The 19,512-nt window shown below is 49.6% G+C and overlaps 1 protein-coding gene across 1 annotated transcript in view; it reads left to right on the top strand.

The window, feature by feature from the left end:
* SPOCK1 (SPARC (osteonectin), cwcv and kazal like domains proteoglycan 1) overlaps positions 1-19,512 on the top strand; it is a 545,125-nt gene that overhangs the window by 443,207 nt on the left and 82,406 nt on the right. Inside the window, exon 6 of the mRNA XM_007172191.2 lies at positions 14,510-14,624. Coding sequence (XP_007172253.1) covers positions 14,510-14,624 — 115 coding nt within the window. The remainder of the gene's footprint in view (positions 1-14,509; positions 14,625-19,512) is intronic.

Below are 19,512 nucleotides of genomic sequence, written 5' to 3'. Positions count from 1 at the left end.
TGCAGGGAACACGGGTTCGAGCCCTGGTCCGGGAAGATCCCACATGCCGCGGAGCAACTAAACCCGTGTGCCACAACTACTGAGCCTGCGCTCTAGAGCCCGCGAGCCACAACTACTGAGCCCGCGCGCCACAACTACTGGAGCCTACGCTCCTAGGGACCGTGCTCTGCAACGAGAGAAGCCACCGCAATGAGAAGCCCACGCGCAGCAACGAAGAGTAGCCCCTGCTCACCGCAACTAGAAGAAAGCTCACGCGCAGCAACAAAGACCCAACGCAGCCAAAATAAATAAATTAAAAAAAAAAATGTCAAGGGCTGCTGGGGATGTGACCTGAACGCTTTATCACTCTAGAAATCTGCAGCTTCTCTTTCTCCGTCTGTATTTCTTCTCCCTCATCTGTGAAGTCTGTTTCTAAGTGAAGGGAGGGGTTTTTATGAAGAGGCCCTACGAGAAGTCATTGCTTCAGAAACCAAGACTCAGGAGCCTGTCTCTACAGTGTGTTCGTGATGACAAAGAAATGAAGACAACGCGCAGCAGGCACCCTGGGACCGCCCCTCAGAGATGCTATGGGGCAGGAGGCCACACGTCCTCCTGCTGCGGGGACCAGAGCAGAAAGGTGACGTCACCGTTTTCTGAGCCCCAAACGATTAAGTCCCTACGAAGCCTGCATTCTCAGGAGTTTAGAACAGGAGAAAATTAGTTTGAAGCCCCAGAAGAGGCCTTCGCTGGGCTGCTTGGCAGAGGTTGTGGATCTGATACACACTTCTCACTCTGACCTTCCTTCTGTGGGTGACATGGTCCTCCCAGTCTTTTGCTGACTGCGAAGTGCTCTCTCTGCTGTAGCCACTTTAAATGTCTGTGGTTTTCTTCCCTCATTTCTCTGAGAAACTCATTCCTTCTTTGGTGATAGGTCTGGCAGGGCTTGTGGGAGGCGAAGGAGGTGCTTGCTATCTGTTGTCATTCATTTCTTCCTTCATTGAACAAATAAGCGTTCCTAGTATGTACTGGGCACACCTTTAGGTGCCCGAGATGCAGCAGGGAAGATAAGGTCGAAGATCCCTGCCCTCCTGGAGCCCAGGGTCCAGTGGGATCATGACAAGAGCCCTGCAGAGATACTTTGGAGGGACACCACCTCTTTGCCTTTTCAGATGCAGAAGATTGTAACCCTAAGGATGTGCTGCCTTGGTACACGTCACAGAGAGTGCCTCCCAGCTGCGTGACTGAGAGTGGTTCCTGCAGGCACCATGGGTGGGCTGACCAGGTGGACCGTAGTGAGCTCAGCAATGGACTTGGTAAACATCTAGACACGAGACCATATAATTAAACTCTTAAGAACACAGCCTTTAGAGTCAGATGGCCTGGGCTTGAATTCTGGCTCTGCAACTTAGAGCTGGCTTTCCCTGGGCAAACAACATTTCTGAGCCTATATGGCTATTATAGTAGTTCTAGCCTCGTAGGCACTGGGGTGAAAATGAAAGAAGGAAGTGTAGGTAAAGCTTGTAGCCCAATGCCTGGGGTTCCGTGACTAACTGCAGTGAACATTATATATATTATTAAGGCTTTATAATCCCTTTCTACCAGCGTTGTGGAGGATGCAGATATACTTAGTGTTCGTAGCTTTACTCTGAAGGATGCTCAGGTGTATTACATAAAAGCCCTGCAGTCCAGCAGCTAAATGATAAACGGGGAGAACACATTAGGGGGACGGAGGCAACAAGAGGAGCAGGCCGGGGGCCTGGAGGTTGGGTCGTGGAGGCTGGAGATGTGTCTGGAGCAGGGGTTCTGCTGGAGCAGGAGAGGCCGGGATGTGTTCGGGGAGCCCTAGTCTGAGTGGGGAGGCTGGGAAGCAAAGGATGAAGGCGTTCGGGTGAGAGGAACATCCGAGTGATGCAAGGACTGGGGAGTGGGGTGGAGAATAGATGCTGAAGGAATGGGGCACTGTTGCTGGAGAAGCAAAATCAGGACCAGAGGTGACAGGCCTCAGAAAGAAGGGCTTGAGTTTAACCCGGGCCTGTGGGGAAAATGTCAGCATTTGGGGGTCTTCGGTCTGAGTCCCCAGTAAGCAGGGAGAATCTCACTGGGTAGTAGAATGGACTGTCCAAGCTTTGCATCTGGTAGACTCTGAGAGTCCGGATGCCATTCACGGGGCCAAGGAGCATCAAGGCCTGGAGTTGTGTGGTGAGAGATGACATCGTTTGGGCAGCTTGACCGGACACGATGACCCAGAGCCATGTGGAATCGCTCAGCAGGCGGTGAGGTGGGTGGGACCACCATCCATCCATTCATCTGTCCAAGCAGCTGTTTGTCCATCCACTGTTAATTTAGCACCTACTATTTCTTAGATGCTGTGCTGGGCACTGGGGCTAAACAAGTGAATGAAAACCTCCAGTTTATGGAGCTCATGAGAGAAACCGGCAAGAAAGCAGTCATGGCAGTAGAGGGCCGGCGTTGGGGTTGAGGTGGGTACAGGGGCTGGGAGCCTTTGGGGACACCTGCTATAGGCTCTGTGGGGGGGCTGCGGACAGAGCAAGGTGTCGAGACGGAGGGGCCCAGGTGGAGCGTGTGTGGTCGACTAGGGGGTCTGTACCCTGGAGCAGAGTGGGCGGGTTTGGGAGAGAAGCAAAGGGATGAGGTTGGGGCCATAGATCACCTGGGGCCTTTCCTGCTGGGCTCAAATCTTTATTTGCATCTGAGGATGACAGGGAACACGGAATGGGTGTGAGCGGGTGGAACATCACAAACATGTTTGCATTTGACAGAACTCACTCAGGTGTGGAGAAGCCCTTGGAGGCGGGGCTGGGAGGACCGGAGGAACAGGAGAGCTGCCAGCGCAGGGGATCCCTGGGCTGTCCTTTCCACTCTCCGGACAGCTGCGGGAGGAGGATTCCTTTTGTTCAGTGATACGAGGGGAGGCTTGGGCAGGTTATGCACATCGCTCCGGTTCTCACCTCCAGTAAGCAGCCAGAGCCCTGAGTGTCGGATTTCCTTCTAGTTGACACTGAGAGCTGCAGGCGGAGCAGGGGGCAGAAGCCTGTCCCCTTCCGTCATCACAGCTGCAGAGGTGAGAGTTTCAGAGAAATCAGGTGCCACCTCGACTCGACTCACCTGCCGCCTCCTGTGAGTCCTGTGTGGGAGGCTCTGCCCCAGAGGTGTCAGGGGACCTCGAGTGGGAATGGCGGCTGAGAATAGGCAGGGCCTCCAAGGAAGCCGGGACAGAGGGAGAGACAGGCATCCCAAGGGCATTTCTAGCAGTGGAAACATTTTATTTTAAGCAGGTGCCAGCGCCTCGGAACACTCTCTCCCTTTCTCCTGGAGCTGCCTGAGCCCGCCTGAGACGCCTGAACGGGCCCCTGCTCCCGCCCGCCCCTCGCACCTCCCAGAGGGTTTCTGCTTCTCCTCCGCTTGCGGCATTGCCCCCACCCTTTTCCTTGTATTTCTCCTCACTGTGCCTCCCGCCTCTCCTTCTGCCGTGCCTTCTCCACTGTTGTCTTTTCTTCCTCTCCCCTTTCATTCTTATTTGTGTCCTCTCCTTCCTGACCTGTGTTTCTCCTCATCTGTGAGGTGGGAGTGGTGGTCCCTGACCTCCTAGGGTTCCTGGGAAGATGATTAGTTCATTATTTCAGCAAGCCCTTTCTACCCACTTTCCAAGTGTGGGGCTTCTCTCTGGCCTTGGGGGGTGTGAGTACAAGCAGCGTCCAGTTCTTGCTCTCAGGGAGCTTCCCGCCAGGTGGGAGTCAAGTTCAGAGGCCTAATCGCTTGCTTGAGGCCCCGGCTGGGCCAATCTGGACTGCCGGCCTCTGAAAGTGCTCTGCTGGGGAGAGGCCCCGTGTGCTCCGACAGTTACTCTGTTAGCCTGGAACAGCTTCAGGCCCTTACGCCTCCAGGGGAGGTAAGTCTGGGTGCCTTCAGCTTCCGGAACGCGAAGGAAAGGTGCCCACATCATCTTGTCCAGTTCTGTTGGCTAACCAGCTTGACTTCTGTGAGCTCTCTTAGCTAATTACAGTAATTCAAAGTGACTTTGAATAACATCACTATCAGTAGTGCAGCTGACAAGCAAGGGTTTCGTTTGGCATGATTTAGGGAGATGTGGCCAGCAGTTCATTTCCCCACTAGAGCTCAGCATCGTGGCAGCCTCCTTCCTGCATCTCCCCAGCTCTGGATCATTCCCCTCCTCTTGACCTCTCCCTCTTCATCCAGCCCTCCTGGGATGCCTGGCAAGGCTTGGCCAGACCCCTGGCAGTGGAGGAGTCTGTGAGGCACCACACACAGCAGTAGACTAGGGGGAGGTGGAATGATCTGGATTAAAAGTGAAACTGCCATCAACAGCTTTGTGACCTTGAGGCCATCATTTGCTTTCTCAAGCTTGCAAAGTGTTTTCGTCTATAAAACCAACACCAGCTCTCACCCAGCGTTATGTGAGGTGCATCACATAAATCAATAGGCCCATCGTAAGTACTTGCTGTGTGCTGGGGCTGAGACGCAGGGACACATTTCCTTCAGGACGCAGCCCTGTGCTCAGGTAGCCGAGGTGCCTGCGGTCAGGGCAGCGAGGAGAACAGCACTGGGCACTCAGGCAGGAGCCCACGGAGGCCTGCCTGGAGGGGGCGTGGAGCCAGGCAAGCAAGAGGGAAGGTCTGACTCTCTGCTCTCATGCTTAGGTGTCAGGAGTGGCATGCCTCTTCTTTTTTATTAAACCGGTTTCATTTCTACTTGGAGCCCGTTTCCTACAGGGCTGGGGGGAAACCTAACCTCAGTCGTTTTCTGAGTTTTGCGTCCTTCCTGGGTCCTGTCAAGGGTCTGAGCTCTTACTCGGAGTCAGACGCTGGGCTGGGGTGGAGGTGCTGCTCTGCCCATCACCTCTGCACAGAGGCCCTCGCTTTTGTTCCCTCATTCCTTTACTCAGCTTATTTTCATTGAGCACCTACTATGTGCCAGGTACTGTTCCAGGAGCTTTGGATATAACAATGAATAAATCAAAGATCCCTATCCTCATGGAACTCACATTCTAGCAAGACAAACAGAAAGCAGCAAATCAGTAATTTAAGCAGTGTATTACAAGATGATAGATTTCATATTTTAAAAAGGCAAAGTAGAACAATGTTAGGGCATCAGAATGCCAGGTTGTCATTTTAAAAGGGTACTGAGAGAAGGCTTCAGTGAGAGGGTGACATTTGAGCAAAGGCCTCAAGAAGATGAGGGGATGCAGGGAGGGGCCCTTCACCGTCCCTGTCTCCAGGGCCCCTATGGGTCTGGGGCTCCCTGCTGCTTCTGGGCCATGCTTGGCCAGGCTGTGTGTGGTCCCATCTCTTCTGGTGCATACCTGGCGGTCCTTCCTCCCAGGTGTCTCCCCACGAAGCCGACAGGAAGCAGGGCCTGGGAACTCCAACTCCTTCCTCATCTGCACTGTCTTCCCCAAATCCCAGATAGAGGAAAAATCCCAAAGAAATTTGAAATTTTTAAATAGTATCTAGCCTTCAGAGGATCCCACGCAGAGCAGACATCAGGAGAATGACTCAGAGGTGAGAAGCAGTGGAGGTGAGGCCGGGAAGCCCCAGAGGTGTGATGTCTGGGAGCAAAAAGTGTGGACCAGGGGCAGGGAGTAGTGGAGATGAGGCTGAGCGCGTGTGAGGTGGGACTGACACAGGTGACACCTGCAGGGGGCGCTCGCCTCACCAGGGTCTGGTCAGGGAGGTGGGATGCAGCCCCTGGAGGGCTCCCCAAGTCAAAGGCTGTAGGAGTTGGCTGCCTTTAGGGAGAGGGTATCTTTTTCTCAGGCCCCCTCAGGGTATCTTGTCCCTTTGGTGTTTTCTGTGCAGGACCTTGCACTGGCTTTATTATGTGAGTTAAAGGAGCTTTATTCAGTCTTGCCCCTGAAAACAGACCTGGGACATTCTTTACACGAATCTTCATTTGCTCAAAAGGGTTTGCTAAATTGTTGACAAGATGAGCAAGGTCGGGAGCAGGTGAGGAAGCTGCTTAAGAGAATGACCTCCCACGAGATGCATGACTTCTTCCAGCCTCAGTTTCCCCATCTGCAACATGAAAGAGAGTCTTTGCAAGACCTCAGATGCTGCAATTCATGGTGCCCGTGTCGAGTCTTCTCACTGTACTGGTGCCTGTGTACGTCAGTGAAGAGAATGTGTGCTTTAGGAAAACCTCAGTCCATCCTTGGTCTCACCAATCCCTGTTATCCCTGTTGAAGGCCTGGTCTTTGCAATCCCAGGCAGGTCCTGTAGGTGGCGGTGCAGGATCCTCTCTGTGCACCCCCCCCCCACCCCGAGCTCGCCCCCTAGTGGGCAGGCGAAGGAGAAAAACTCAGCGCAGTACCGAGGGAGGGAGCAGTTCAGGGGAGGAGATAGGAGCGGTTTCTGCGAAGATTTCTAGCACTGCCGGGCAAAGCAACGTTTACTTTTCCCTAGCGACTGGTTTAATAATTATGAAACATATGCAAGACTTTAAAGAATATTGGGATGAATACTGTATACCCATTGCCAAGGTTTGACAGTTATTAACATTTTGCCCCATTTCCTCTCTCTGTACACATGTGCAATTTTCCCCTGGACCGTTTAGAAGTAATTTGTAGACATCGTGACATCTCACCCCTAAGAAAATAAACAGGCATTTTCCTATACGAGCCCCTTAGTAGGTATTATTACACCTACGAGAGCAATAATTCAGCATCACCTAACGTATAATCCGTATTACAATCACAGCATTTTCCCAGAATGCCTTTTATAGCTTTGTATAATTATTATTATTATTATTCAAGAACCAATCAAGTCTCACTCATTGCTTTTGTTCCAACTGTTTAATTTCTTCTAGAACAAGGACCTACTCACTTCAGGGGTTTTTTGTTTGTTTTATTTTTTGAGCGTTTAGGCAGTCATCTTATAAAATATCCTCAGTTTTGGATTTGGTTTGTAATGAATAGATTCAAGTTAAGGATTTTTGGCACTGGAACTTCGAAGGCACTGTTATTACTTCCTTTTGAGGCGCATCAGGAGGGACATGCCAGGCGGTCCCACTGCTGGTGGCACTACATTGGCCCCTTTGTCCCTTTGTTAAGAGGTGACTGCCAAATGTTTATTGAAAAATGTACATTTCCTCTTTTAATTAGGTATCCTATGGGGTGACACTTGGAGACTGTGTGAATGTCCTAGTCCCCAGTGACTTTCACCCAATATTTTTAGTAAACATCAAATGATTCCTTCCTGACTCAATTATTAACATTGGTCGGGGGGAGCAAAATGATAATTTTCTCATTCCAGCATTCCTTCTAAATTTATTTAGCTGGCATTCTTCTGTAAAGAAGAGCTTTTTTTCTTTCACATTTTTAGCAACTTGGTTTTAAAGTTTAAGGTTCTCCCTTCTTCGGAACTCTTAATTCAGAAAAGGAAAGTGTGTGTGAGAGAGAGAGCGTGAGAAGGAGTGTGTGTGCGTGTATGAGAGAGACAGAGACAGAATGAGATGTAAAGGCTGAGCCCTGACACACACAGGCCTTCTTGAGAAGGCCCACCATCAGCCCAGTTGAGCTGGTCCCTTCCACTCTGCTCCCTGCTCACTCCTCTCCAGCTTCACTGGCTTCCTGGCTATTTCTCGAGTGCAGTCAACATCCCCCACCTCAGGGCCTTTGCACTTCCCTTTGCCTGGAACCCCCTTCTCCCGATAGCCGCATGGCTCACTTTATTCCATTCCCTGCCCAGATGTCATCTGGTCAGAAGATTTCCTGGTCACCCATATAATGTACCAGCCCCTCCCCATTACTCTCTGTCTCTTACTCTCCGTTGTGTATCCTCCACAGCCCTCATCAGCACCTGCCCCATACACTTCATGAGAACAGGCCCCTTGTCCCATTGGTTCAGAGCCTAGAATGGGCCCTGGCTTACCATAGGCCCATAAATATTTGGTGAATGCAAGAAGGAACACACATATGCATGCATGTTTGGTAAAGCTCTGAACGAGACCAGAGCCCCTTCCCTTGTTTCTCCTCGCTGCTCCCTCCAGATGACCGCAGAGACCCTCCAGCCCTGGGTAGACAGGACAGCTGTTCCTCGGCCCCGGGATAACGTGTGCCGTCAGCAACCGCTAGCTTGGCGCCCAGTTATGAAAGCCTGCAGGGTCGGGAAATTATCTGCCCCCCACCACCTCCACCTTCCTTGACATGATTTTTGGGGAATAAAAACAAATCAGAATTCATCAACTGTGAACAAAATTGTCAACTGTGAACTGTCAACAGTCTGGTTTTAAAATAGATGAGAAGTTGATGAAATACAGCGGGGAAAGCAATTTAAATAAAATGTTAAAAATAATACCCAAAGCGGGCGAGGCAACAGGAAAAGTGCGGTGCAGTGGAGAATGTGAGCAGCGGAGACCTGCGTGAGCAGTGAACCAGAGAGAGGTTATTAGTTTTGCTTTACATATCACAGAGGAGAGAGATTTACTGGCCATTCACGGGAAAACATTCACTCATTCCAACGTGTTGGCGTGTTATGCGAAATGGAAGGGAAGATTGGTTGGAAAATCTGCTGGCGCATTTATTTTTAAGTAGGTCAACATTTTGAATATTTCTGCCAATTTGTGAAATCTCTGGCTCTTCTTCTGTCTTCTCTGTTTCTGTGATGATTGGGGAAGGCATTTCTGTCCCAGCAGGTCAAGGGGTCTAGAAGCTTCAGGGGTTTGTATTTATTTTTATATTTGTGTTTGTATGAATATGGGTTCCAGTACTGTATGTAAAGTCCTTAACTTATTTCCCACTTCTTCAACTCTCCTCCTTTCAATAGTTATGGCTAATTATTTATTTAACTGCTTTATCATAAAATCAATATAAAGCCTTGAGTTTTTCATATTTCCTCTCTTCTGGGCATGAGGCTCAGCCTATACATTGGCCAAGTTCTTCATGTCCAACTGCCCCATATCCTGAGGCTGCCGTTTCATGTTACCTTCTTTCTTTTTAGGAGAATTGAGCCATCTTGGCACAAGGTCTGTGCTTTATGAACCTAAGACAAGGTGATCCATCCCTTAGAGGCTCTCTTTTTAAAAATGGAAGGTGTATTAGTTTGCGAGGGCTGCTGTAACAAAGTACCATGAGTTGGGTGGCTTAAACAGCAGAAGTTTATCATCTCACAGTCCCAGAGGTATAAGTCTGAAATGAAGGTGTGCGCAAGGTTGGTTCCTTCTGGGATTGCCAGGGAGAAGCTGTCTCTTGCTTCTTCCAGCTTCTGGCAGCCTCAGGCATTTCTTGTGGATGGTCCTCTTCCCCCCATGACTCCTCACATCATCTTCCCTCTGTGTGTGTCTGTCTCTGTGTCCAAATTTCCCCTTCTTATAAGCATGCCAGTCATATTGGATTAGAGGCCACTCTAATGGCTTCATTTTAACATGATTATCTCTGTCAAGACCCTCTTTCTAAATAAGCCACACTCTGAGATACTGAGGGTTAGGACTCCAACATGAGGGATGTAATTCAACCCATAGCACAAGGTGTAAATCTTTCCCTCTCCGAGGGTGAGCAGGTGGGCAGGACAGTAGTGATTCATCTCTTTTTAGACCAGCTTCCAGTGTTGGCCAGGGCTAGAAGGGTTCTCCCCCATGGGCCACGGTGACCTTCTGGTGGTAACTGTACATTTATTGAGCTGTGACTCTTCCCCCTTGTGATGGACAAGCTCCAGGGAGCACCTCTGCCTTTGGCTCTTTGTGAACTTTGTAGACTGAATGGCTCTCCACTCCAAACCCATATACTTTGTTTGTACCTGTTTGTTCCTCTTCTATCCCCCAACCCCAATTTGTTTCCTAAAATGAGGAGTTATGGGTGTCACTTCCCAAGAATGTCAGTTTTCGGTTTGTTTTTAGAGTCCACCTCCAGGCTACAGACTCTTAAGAGGTAGGCTCACAGGCCACCTGTTTAACTTGGAGCTCTGCAGACCCTGTTCTGACTCAGGACAACAGCCCAGGTGGGGCAGGGCAGGGTGGCTACCTGGAACCTCAGGACCTGCAGGGCACACGTGGAGGAAGCAGACACGTGCTTTCTGAGCAAGTCCTAAATGCCAAGAAATCACCATCCATAATTTCGCCAGTTTTCAACTCCTGCTTTGAGAACACTGTGAGGGTGAAGGTGTGGGAGTTCTGAAGGCTTGTCATTTGGTCCTGAGGTAGGGTGGAAGCTAGTGATGTCCCTGTGGTGTTGGGGGACACTTATTTCTCCCTCCCCATATCTCCCTGGGAGGACCCTTTCACTCCCTTGCTCTCTGCTCCCCGCTGCCCCATTCCCAGGAAAGCTGCCTATGTCCTGTTGGGTGGGAGCCCGGCATCTCTTGGATCAGGTTCATAGTCACAGCCGGGAATGGCATCCCTGTGTTGGCCAAGTAACGTGGGCACTTCTTTTTCTCTTGGCTCCCATTCTCTTGGCAGGTCTATACTCAAGGGGTAGCGTACCTGCCTTATGTTTGCAAAACCTCTGTGTGCACAGACCCGGGCACACTTCTGCCAGGTCCACCCAGGTCTGTGTGTTGTCTCTGCCTGTGATTGGTGGTAAGTGGACCAGGGCTTTCCTAGGCCTCCGTTCCCTGCAGGTTGGGAGAGGCAGTTGGAGGTGTGAAGGTCCCAGGCATGCTGTACAGCCCGGTCTAATGGGAAGCCCTGTACTGTAAGAGTTTTGTGTCCCATACTGTGAGGGTTTTGTGTCCTTTCTGGGTAAAGCTGGTGCAGTGACCACCTTTTGGCTTCTATATCTGTTCTTGCCCAGCAAGGACCTGGGGAAGAGGGGATGGGGTAAGAGACTGGTAGGTAACTCCATGGGTGCAACTTGGAGAAGAGCTGTAGAAAGGGAACATGTGTGAGATGCTTGGTTTGTAGGCCCTCAGATGCCTCTGCCCAGAGATATTCAGGGTTCGCCACCCTTCCCAGGGGCGTCCCCGCACACGTGCTCTCAATCTTCCTAACCAGCTTCCTCGGGAGATGTGGTGATAGTTGGTCCTTACCTGGATAGAAGCCTATAAACTGTGTTTTATGTTTGACCATAAAGTATTTGACACGTAAACATATATGTATTATTCATGTGTTGCCAAGGCTACTAACAAAACAAAAGCCTCAGAATCCAACGCCCAACTTACGAAATAAACCATTCCCAATTTTCACGATGCGTCTGTGGGCCCCTGTCTGACGCCATCCCCTGCCTCCTCTCTGGAGGTGACCTCTATCTTGATGGTGTCTGTCAACGCCACCCCCCCTCCCCGGCTTCTTTAAAGTAGCTTTTACCACATATGTGTATATCTCTAAATAGCACATTTTGAGCTTTATAAAAAAATGAAATTATAGCTTTTTGAGCTTCATTTAAATGCCACATATTGTTCTGGAAGATAAAAAGCAGATCTGTGTCCTTGAAAGATGCATTTTCACCACTGCAGGTAAATGTTGTTTTCTCTGGTGGCCCCTTCCTGGAGTCGGGAAGAGGCCTGGCTGCCGCCACAGACTGAGACAGTGACTGTGCGGGAGAGGGGTTCCGGGGCCAGCCACGGAAGCTGTGTTACTACAATCACAGTGCGCAGGAGTCCCTAGGCCAGGCGAGGCCGCCCAAGAGGCGGTTGTTCTGGGCACCTGGGAAGCAGATGGACTGATTCCGACTCCAGTGATAGACTCGGGTGAGCGGGGAGGCTGAAAGGCAGAGCGTTAAATGTGGAGCTCAGAGACAGGACCAGGGAGCGCTGTGAGTCAAGGATGGTTCACGACGAGCATCTCAAATGCTGAGCTCTGGCACCTACACTCCTTGCACAGGCAGACTGGTGGCTCCTGGTGGCCGGAACAGAGGTTCAGAGCTGCAGAGCGAACAGAGACCCCATCCTCCTGCCTTTATCATTCAGCAGCTATTGACTGCACAGCTACTGTGTGCCAGGGCTATATGTGTATCATATCATGCGAGGGATAAGACCGCAACTAAGACTTTTCCCTGCCATTAAGTACTTGAGGGTCTAGCAGGAAGTCACCTTTTGCTAAAGTATGCTGTGGTAGCAAGCGATCCCCAAGCATCAGTGGCTCGTGACAGCAAGCATTAGTTCCCTGTTCATGTTGCATGCTGGCCGTGGGTTCGCTTCAGCTCTGTTCCGTGTCCTCTGCCATCTGGGACCCAGGCAGAAGGAGCGGCTCTTATGGGACACATGCCGTTTCCATAACAGAGGGAAAAAGCAAGAGGGAAAAACCAAGCAGTGGTTTTTCAAATGTCGCACAAACCTGGCTTGGATCATTCCTACTCACCATCTGCTGGCCAGAGCGAGTCATGTGGTCAGGACTGCTGTCACCACAGAGGGGACATCAGATTTCATGACACACGGCCCTGAGCAAAGTATAGATTCCTCTTCCGGGGAGGCTAGAGAATGTTTGGGAAGAGGATTACCATCTATCACAGATACAAGCAGGCAATTGCAGTCACAGTATGATAAGGCTTTACAGCGAGTCACTGTACTAATTTTGACTTCATAAAGTAAGTTGACATGTAAAAACAAAGTGTATTTCCCTCTCTAAATTAGCTTTAGGGATTCTGTTGAGAAAATAGTATGAGAATCACTAGCCTGAACCTGAGGATTGTTCCAGACAGCTAGCCCAGGGGAGGAGGAGGGGGCGGGGCCAGTAGCACTGGTCTCCCCTCTAGCCCTGGGCACGTGCACACAGGCTGTGCTAGTTGAAAAGAAGCTTCTTACGCTGGGGACCCACGTGCCGCCTTCCAGCGTTCTCCTTGGTGCGTCTTCTGTCCATTTGGACCATCTGCGGGCACGGCGCGTACCTGGGGTCTCTTTTGTGCTGCATCCCTACATACACATATATCCCTCCTCTCCTCATCGTCACATCCACGTGGTCGCACATTTTTTGTTTCCTCACTACGTCAATCGACGTTCATGGTCTGGGCCGTGGCTTCCTTTCATACGGCCCCCAGCACGCCTGCCACCACACTGGGCCACGCCAGACACCCAGCAGTGTGCACAAAAGGGAGTTTTGCATCGAGAGGAAGCCAGCTCCCCGTCGGCTCATCTGCCGTGCTCTCTCTGCAAGGGTTGCAGGCGACTGTGTGGCCGACGGACGGTAGGAATTACACGAGTGACTGCAGCACGTGTAGGCTGAAAGCCCTCTCTCCCTATCCTCGGTGTGTAGTCAGTGTGGGGACTGAATACCCCGTCATCTCACAAGGAGCCGGGATTCATCTGCACTCATGTGTTGCTTTGCAAACGCTGGCGGCCTTTTCAAAGGTATGCGTTTGTGCTTTCCGAGGGCAAGGACCCTATCTCCCCTTTTCTTCCCTTTGAAAGATTCCGCGTGGCGCCTGGTAAGAGCTGCACGCACCGTGGGTGCTCCGTCCCTTCTGCCCGTCTCCCCTTGCTTTGAACCTTCAGCAGATACCAGTGTGATTCTGGGCCCGTGGGCCTTTGCAGGAGCCTGATTGCACACAGGCCTTGATCTGGAGAATTTTGCAGGTCAAAAAGGGAGGGAACTCTCAGACAACTCAGACCCAGGCCAATAGCCCAGCCGCATAATTAGCCACACACGGAGTCCAGTGCAGGCCATCTGTTCTCTCCGTCCCTCCACGTGACAGACACAGTGATGGCGACGGTTAAGTGCTTGGCCCTGGAGTCGGTCAGACGGGGTTTGGAATCCTGGATTGTGCGTGTCCTGAGCCTTCACAAGTTATTTAGCCTCTGAGTCTCCATTTCTTATTCCATAATGTAGTAATAATGAACTGCTGTTAATCGTTGTGGTCTTCTGCATCTGTAAAGAACCTCCTTCTTTCCTGCTTGGGTTCTGAATCAGTTGAGACTTAAGGGTGAAGAACTGGAGAGAGCGGCCAAAATACGAAGGGGTTGACAGGACGTTGTATGGCTTTGGGGCTTCTAATTTTGAATCCTAGAATTCAGTGGACGTTTCCACCCAGTCCCAGGCTACTTAGACAACCACAGGCATCCTCTGGGGGGAAAGACTGTGTCAAACTAAGGTTTTGGATGGTTGAGGCCATAGCATTCACTCCTCGCTTGCTCCCAGGGAAAGGGCTGGGCCTCACACACCATCCAAACTTACTAAGTAGATTGTTACCCTTCCTCCCCAGGCAGAGGGTGAGCAGCTGAGTGGGCCTAGGAGGGCTACACTGGCAGAGCCTCCCTAGTGGGGGTAAGGGAACGAGTTGGAGCAGCCTTCAGCCTTTTGTCTTTGTGGGCCCTCTGGGACTCCGCAGATGTTAAGTTTCATCCTGACACTCGCATAAACAGTTACGGTTGAGTTTACCACTTACTAAACTAAGCCTCCCTGGGCAGTGCTTTTAGATGTTATCCTGTGCATTTGGGAAAACATAGAAGGCCATTCCTTAGTTAGCATCCTGTAATTCAGACCTTTAACAGAGGTGAACGCCTCTTCGCTCTGTCTTTGCTTCTGTGAGCCTAACTGTGGTTAGAAGGGCACTGGCGGTTTCCTAAGGAAGCTGGGAAGGGGTCTGCGTGGCAGTATTCTTAAGGCTTGTTCTGTCTGTCTTTTGCAGTGCAAGTTGGAGTTCCATGCTTGTTCTACTGGCAAAAGTCTCACCACCCTCTGCGACGGGCCCTGTCCATGTCTCCCGGAGCCCAAGCCACCAAAACTCAAGGCAGAGAAGAATGGTGAGTGGACATCGCAGGACACCCCCTGAAGGGGGACTGTGTGGTCAGGGCTGCCTGACATGGCCAAGGTCCTCCCCAGACGCCAGGAACCTGGCCCTTAGCAGGGGCATTCTTGCTCGGGCTCGGGAGACCGTTATGCTCGGCAAGTACTCTAGTCATTTAGGGACGCCAAACTGAACCGCCTTCAGCTGCCATTAAATAGAAAAAGAAGAGCTGAGAGTCTTTGAAAATAATTCTGTTAGGCCAAGATATGCCCTAGGTTCTTCCAGAGGTCAAATTGGCTATGGTGTAGGAAGGGCAGGGTTTCAGCGTTAAGACCAGGCCTGCCCTGGGGTGCGCCTTGGTCTTCCTTGAACTCTAATCTCTAAATCCTTTGAAAGGCCAGATTTCAAAACATAGACTGCAGAGATGTCACGATGATGGACAGTATCCCCCCCACAAAAACAATTCTCTACTACTATGTTCCGCCTCTGCCTGGCATGCGACACAGAGCCAGGGGGTGGATGGAAGAAGAATAACTCCCCAGGCGCTGTGGTTTCTCTTCCATGGCCGAGAGGGGAGGCAAAGGTCGGGCTTATCTGGATGTTTTCATGATGGAGAAAGTAATGTTGGCCCACTGGTCTCAGCCCCTTACAAGCCTTCCGTAATGAGACCCAAGATAGAAGTTTGCGTTGGCCTTCTGTGGAGCTGGGCTTTCTCAGCTGTAGGTGGCTGTCCCCTGGAAAATGTTGGACATCCGTGTGTGAGTGTGTGTGCGTGCGTGCACACGCGTGTCTTCTAAAGCCTGCAGGTATTTGTGATGGAGGAGAATGAATAGGGTGTGTTTATCCACTTACCTCTTCCTAAGCTGTTTTGTCTTTTCCAAGGCACATAGATGGAGATGTTCAAGTGTAAATTTGTTCATGGTGATTGCTGGAATGTTGTGCTAGAAGGCTCTTTGGGAGGTTTAACCCAGGATGTGGAAGGACATTGTAAACTGTAAAGCACTGGGGTCACAAATAATCTCCATAGATTACTCTTGGTTACCAAAAAGCTGATCTCATTGCATTTTGGTCTGATCATCTATATAACTCTAGTAAGAAATGTTAACTAGGGACTTACCTGGTGGCGCAGTGGTTAAGAATCTGCCTGCCAATGCAGGGGACACGGGTTTGAGCCCTGGTCCGGGAAGATCCCACATGCCACGGAGCAACTAAATCCGTGCACCACAACTACTGAGCCCACGTGCCACAACTACTGAAGCCTGTGCGCCTAGAGCCCGTGCTCTGCAACAAGAGAAGCCACTGCAATGAGAAGCCCATGCACCGCAACGAAGAATAGCCCCCGCTCGCCACAACTAGAGAAATCCCATGTGCAGCAACAAAGATCCAACATAGCCAAAAAAAAATAATAATAATTAATTAAAAAAAAAAAAGGAATGTTAACTAATCTACACAAGCCTCCTTGTACTTTGGTCAGAAAACCTAAAGCCGTGCCATGGTAAGCAACTACAAAACCCACAAAATTAACTTCTGTCTGGAGATTTCTTAAGAATCTTCTTAGGAAGTCTCAATAGCGTCTCTTGTTTCAAGTATATTCTTTATTGCTTTTATTTAGTCTTCTATTCTGAGACAAGGAAACCAATCCAAGAAAGCCACTTCTACCATTTTGCCTGTAGTTTTCTGGGAGGGCTTTGTGGTTCTTTAAACAAAGTACAACCCTTGTTTCTTCATGGCGGGTTTGTCACATCTGATTAAATGAGATTCACTCTCAAATATGACTCTCCAGGTATGGCCTTGGCTGTACCATCTATTTGTTCAGTTACTTACTGGTGAAAACTAGAAGAAATTCTTATCGAGCCTGTGCGAGAGTAACTACCTTGGCATTGAAAGTAAAAAGACTCAGAAAAAAAGTGTTGTTCCAGAATTCTGAGAGGTTAGTGAGAACAAGATTACCACTTGAAAGGGTTTCATTTCCAAATGCTTGTAAAAGCACAGACCACTAAGTTAATAGTGAGAGATGGGTCAGGAAGACAGTAAAAGGACTTCATTATATGCCTATCAGAAATGAGAACAATAAAAAATAATACCAGCAATATTCTAAAACCAGTGATCAAAATTATGTTTCCTTCATTAGTTCCTGCAATCCTGTCTAATTATTTTTTGTTCCACTGGCTCTTGGGTCAACTGTCTGCTCTTATGAAGTCATCAGAGTCCTGGAACTCCACACTCTGTCTCTAGTATCATCTGGCAATTATCTAAGAAATGTCACCTTGGAAGCCTGTAACAAGGCATCTGTTATTTGAAGTATCCATCAAACTTGGTACACTTCTTTCTATGAGGCTCTGAGATTGTCCTTTTTGGTTAAAGACCCAATTTCTGCTGTGACGTAAAGCAAATATTTTATATAAGCATGAGGGGAAGCAGGAACTACCTGTTGGTGATAAGACTGAATGTAGTTAATTTATTATATAGCCAACAATTTTCTAATGAAGGAGACTATAATCCTCTATCAGGATAGGATGCGTAACTATTTAATATGGATTTGATCTGTGTTTCCCTGGAGGATAAGGGCATATTACGGGCAGTGAGGGCACTGATAGATCCCTAGGGTCGTTATGTGAAATGAAACATTTAAATGAAGAACATTTTACCCAGACAGAATCAGTCAAGGGAAGGCTGACTTTTTCCTTTAATTTGACGATTCTTTCCACATAGCTCTCGCAATAGTTTGCGCCAGGCAGCGAGCGCGGAACTGAGGTTGTGGCAGTTGGGATGAGGAGGAGGGGATGGATGCCCAAGAGGGATTGGAGGTGAAATGCAGGGCAGCTTTCATTTGGCCACTTGGCTGTTGGGTGAAAGGCGGAGGAGGAGTGCCCACCCGTCCACCCCCCCCTTACCTGGCAGCCGCCCCTCTCTGAAGCTGCAGTGGGAGTGGCGTCTACAGGCAGACTCTATCCACGAGACACACCGTGGCTCTGAACAGCATCCAGAGCAGTCTTGTGTCTGTGCCTATTACAGAAATGACATTTGACAGTCTCACAAATGCACGTGTGTCAAAAATGTGACATGACTGTTGTTGATGATGATACTTTATTTTCAACCTTACCTCTATGTTGAACCGTGGTTCCTTCTGGTAATACAAACATTAGTGAAGTCATTTCCAGGTAAATTCTGTCAATTCGGGATTCTATCTAAATTCTAGGAAGTAGGGGTGGGATGAGGGCTTATGAGCTACCATACTGGTGTGAGATGGCTCCTGGTGTGTCTCTTTCTTTGGAATCTCCCTCTCTGGGGTTTTGCAGTTTTTAATGAGCCGTCCAGCAATGTTTCATCCTCAGTGCGGCCAAGGAGAGATGTTTACGATCCTGTCCGTGACCTCTGCTCACTCGTACCGAGTCCTCTTTCTTCTAAGCCGACTCTTCTGAGTTCACTCATCCTCTCACTGCCCCTCCTTGGCCCCCTTCAGGGCCACACGTAACTTCTGTGACCTTCTGGTGTCAAGAAAGACTGTGGTGAGTTTGCTCTCTCAAGCCGTCTCTCCTTGGATCTGCCCAGCAGCCATTTCTCTTCCACGCAGAGGACATCTTTATGAGACTTACCTCAAAGTGGGCTTCATATTGGTAGAAAGACACAGGTCCTCTTTGCTGAGGGGCTTCCAGCTGTCTGGGGTTTCAGGAGTGCGTCTTCCTGCCCAGGCCCCAGAGCTGAGTTTGGAGACTGGAAAGCTGTGGTGAGTGGAACGTTTCCTAGGGACTCACAGGCCTCTGCCTGTCCGCCTTCCTTTTGTAGCCCCAGCTGCGATCAGTACTGGATGTGAGTGTCCAGGGTGTGTGAGGCCAGGGTCTAACTAGCTCTCTTTCTGATCTCACTCTGCTTCTTCCAGCCTTTGGCCATTTGAGTTACAGCAAACCCGGTTCTTGGAAATCAAAAGTCTCTTGTCTCAGCTTTGGTTTTGAGATCATTTTTAGGAAGTCAGAGACAAATGGTTGATTTTGTGTGTGTGTTCTCTTTGTTTTTTCTGGCATCTCTCCTTTGATGTGGCCCCTGGGGAGATGGTGGAGGGTGGAGTCATCCTTTAACACCTCTGAATATGTCCTCTCACACCTCTCAGTTACTCATGACCTTGGACAAGTTACTGAATTGCTTTCTCTCTCATCTCTGTGATACCAGACCATCCTCAAGAGTATAGCCTAATGATTGTCCAAAGGAAGGGGAAAATTAAAAAGAAGGAGATTGAGTCTGGGGGGAGAATGGATACATGTATATGTATGGCTGAGTCACTTTGCTTTGCACCTGAAACCATTACAACATTGTTAATCGGCTATACTCCAGTATAAAATAAAAAGTTAAAAAAAAAAAAAGAGGGAGATTGAAGTCTACACATTAAGCCTGGGTTTCTGTACCTTTCCTAAGAGTCTCCTAGGAAAGATCCCTCCCCAGTTTCTCTTGGTATTTTCCAGTACCCAAGAGCCAGCCCAGTTAGGAAGTCACCTCTCACATCTAATGTTAACCCTTTAGTTCTGGGTTTTGCTGCTGCTTTTTCTTCAGTCCTCAGTAAAGAATATGAGGAATGTCTGAAGCACTTGTTTCTTGATTTCTTTACAGTGGTTGAAATTTTAGGGGTAAAACAGAGGACTGTTAGGGTCTTGAAGATACATTTTTAAACTAGCCCCCCCCCCATACCTGCTGCTCTCCCCACCCTGACTCTCCTCCCCTCCGCTCTTTCACAGAGACAGACCTCTCCCCTTGGCCTGGGCTCAGCAGCCTTGTTCGCTCCCTCATGGCTGAGGTGAAAACTTTGTAGTTGTAGGGTATCAGGTCAGGAAAGATCTCCCCTGTCTTCCTCCATACCATGCACGAGGGGACCCTTGTGTTCCTCGAAGGCGCCTCGGGTTTCCCCACGGGGA

The sequence above is a fragment of the Balaenoptera acutorostrata genome, chromosome 2 (genome assembly GCF_949987535.1).
Source record: "Balaenoptera acutorostrata chromosome 2, mBalAcu1.1, whole genome shotgun sequence".
Taxonomy (NCBI): domain Eukaryota; kingdom Metazoa; phylum Chordata; class Mammalia; order Artiodactyla; family Balaenopteridae; genus Balaenoptera; species Balaenoptera acutorostrata.
Note: the sequence above shows the minus strand (reverse complement) of the source record. Positions and strands in the feature narration are given on the sequence as shown.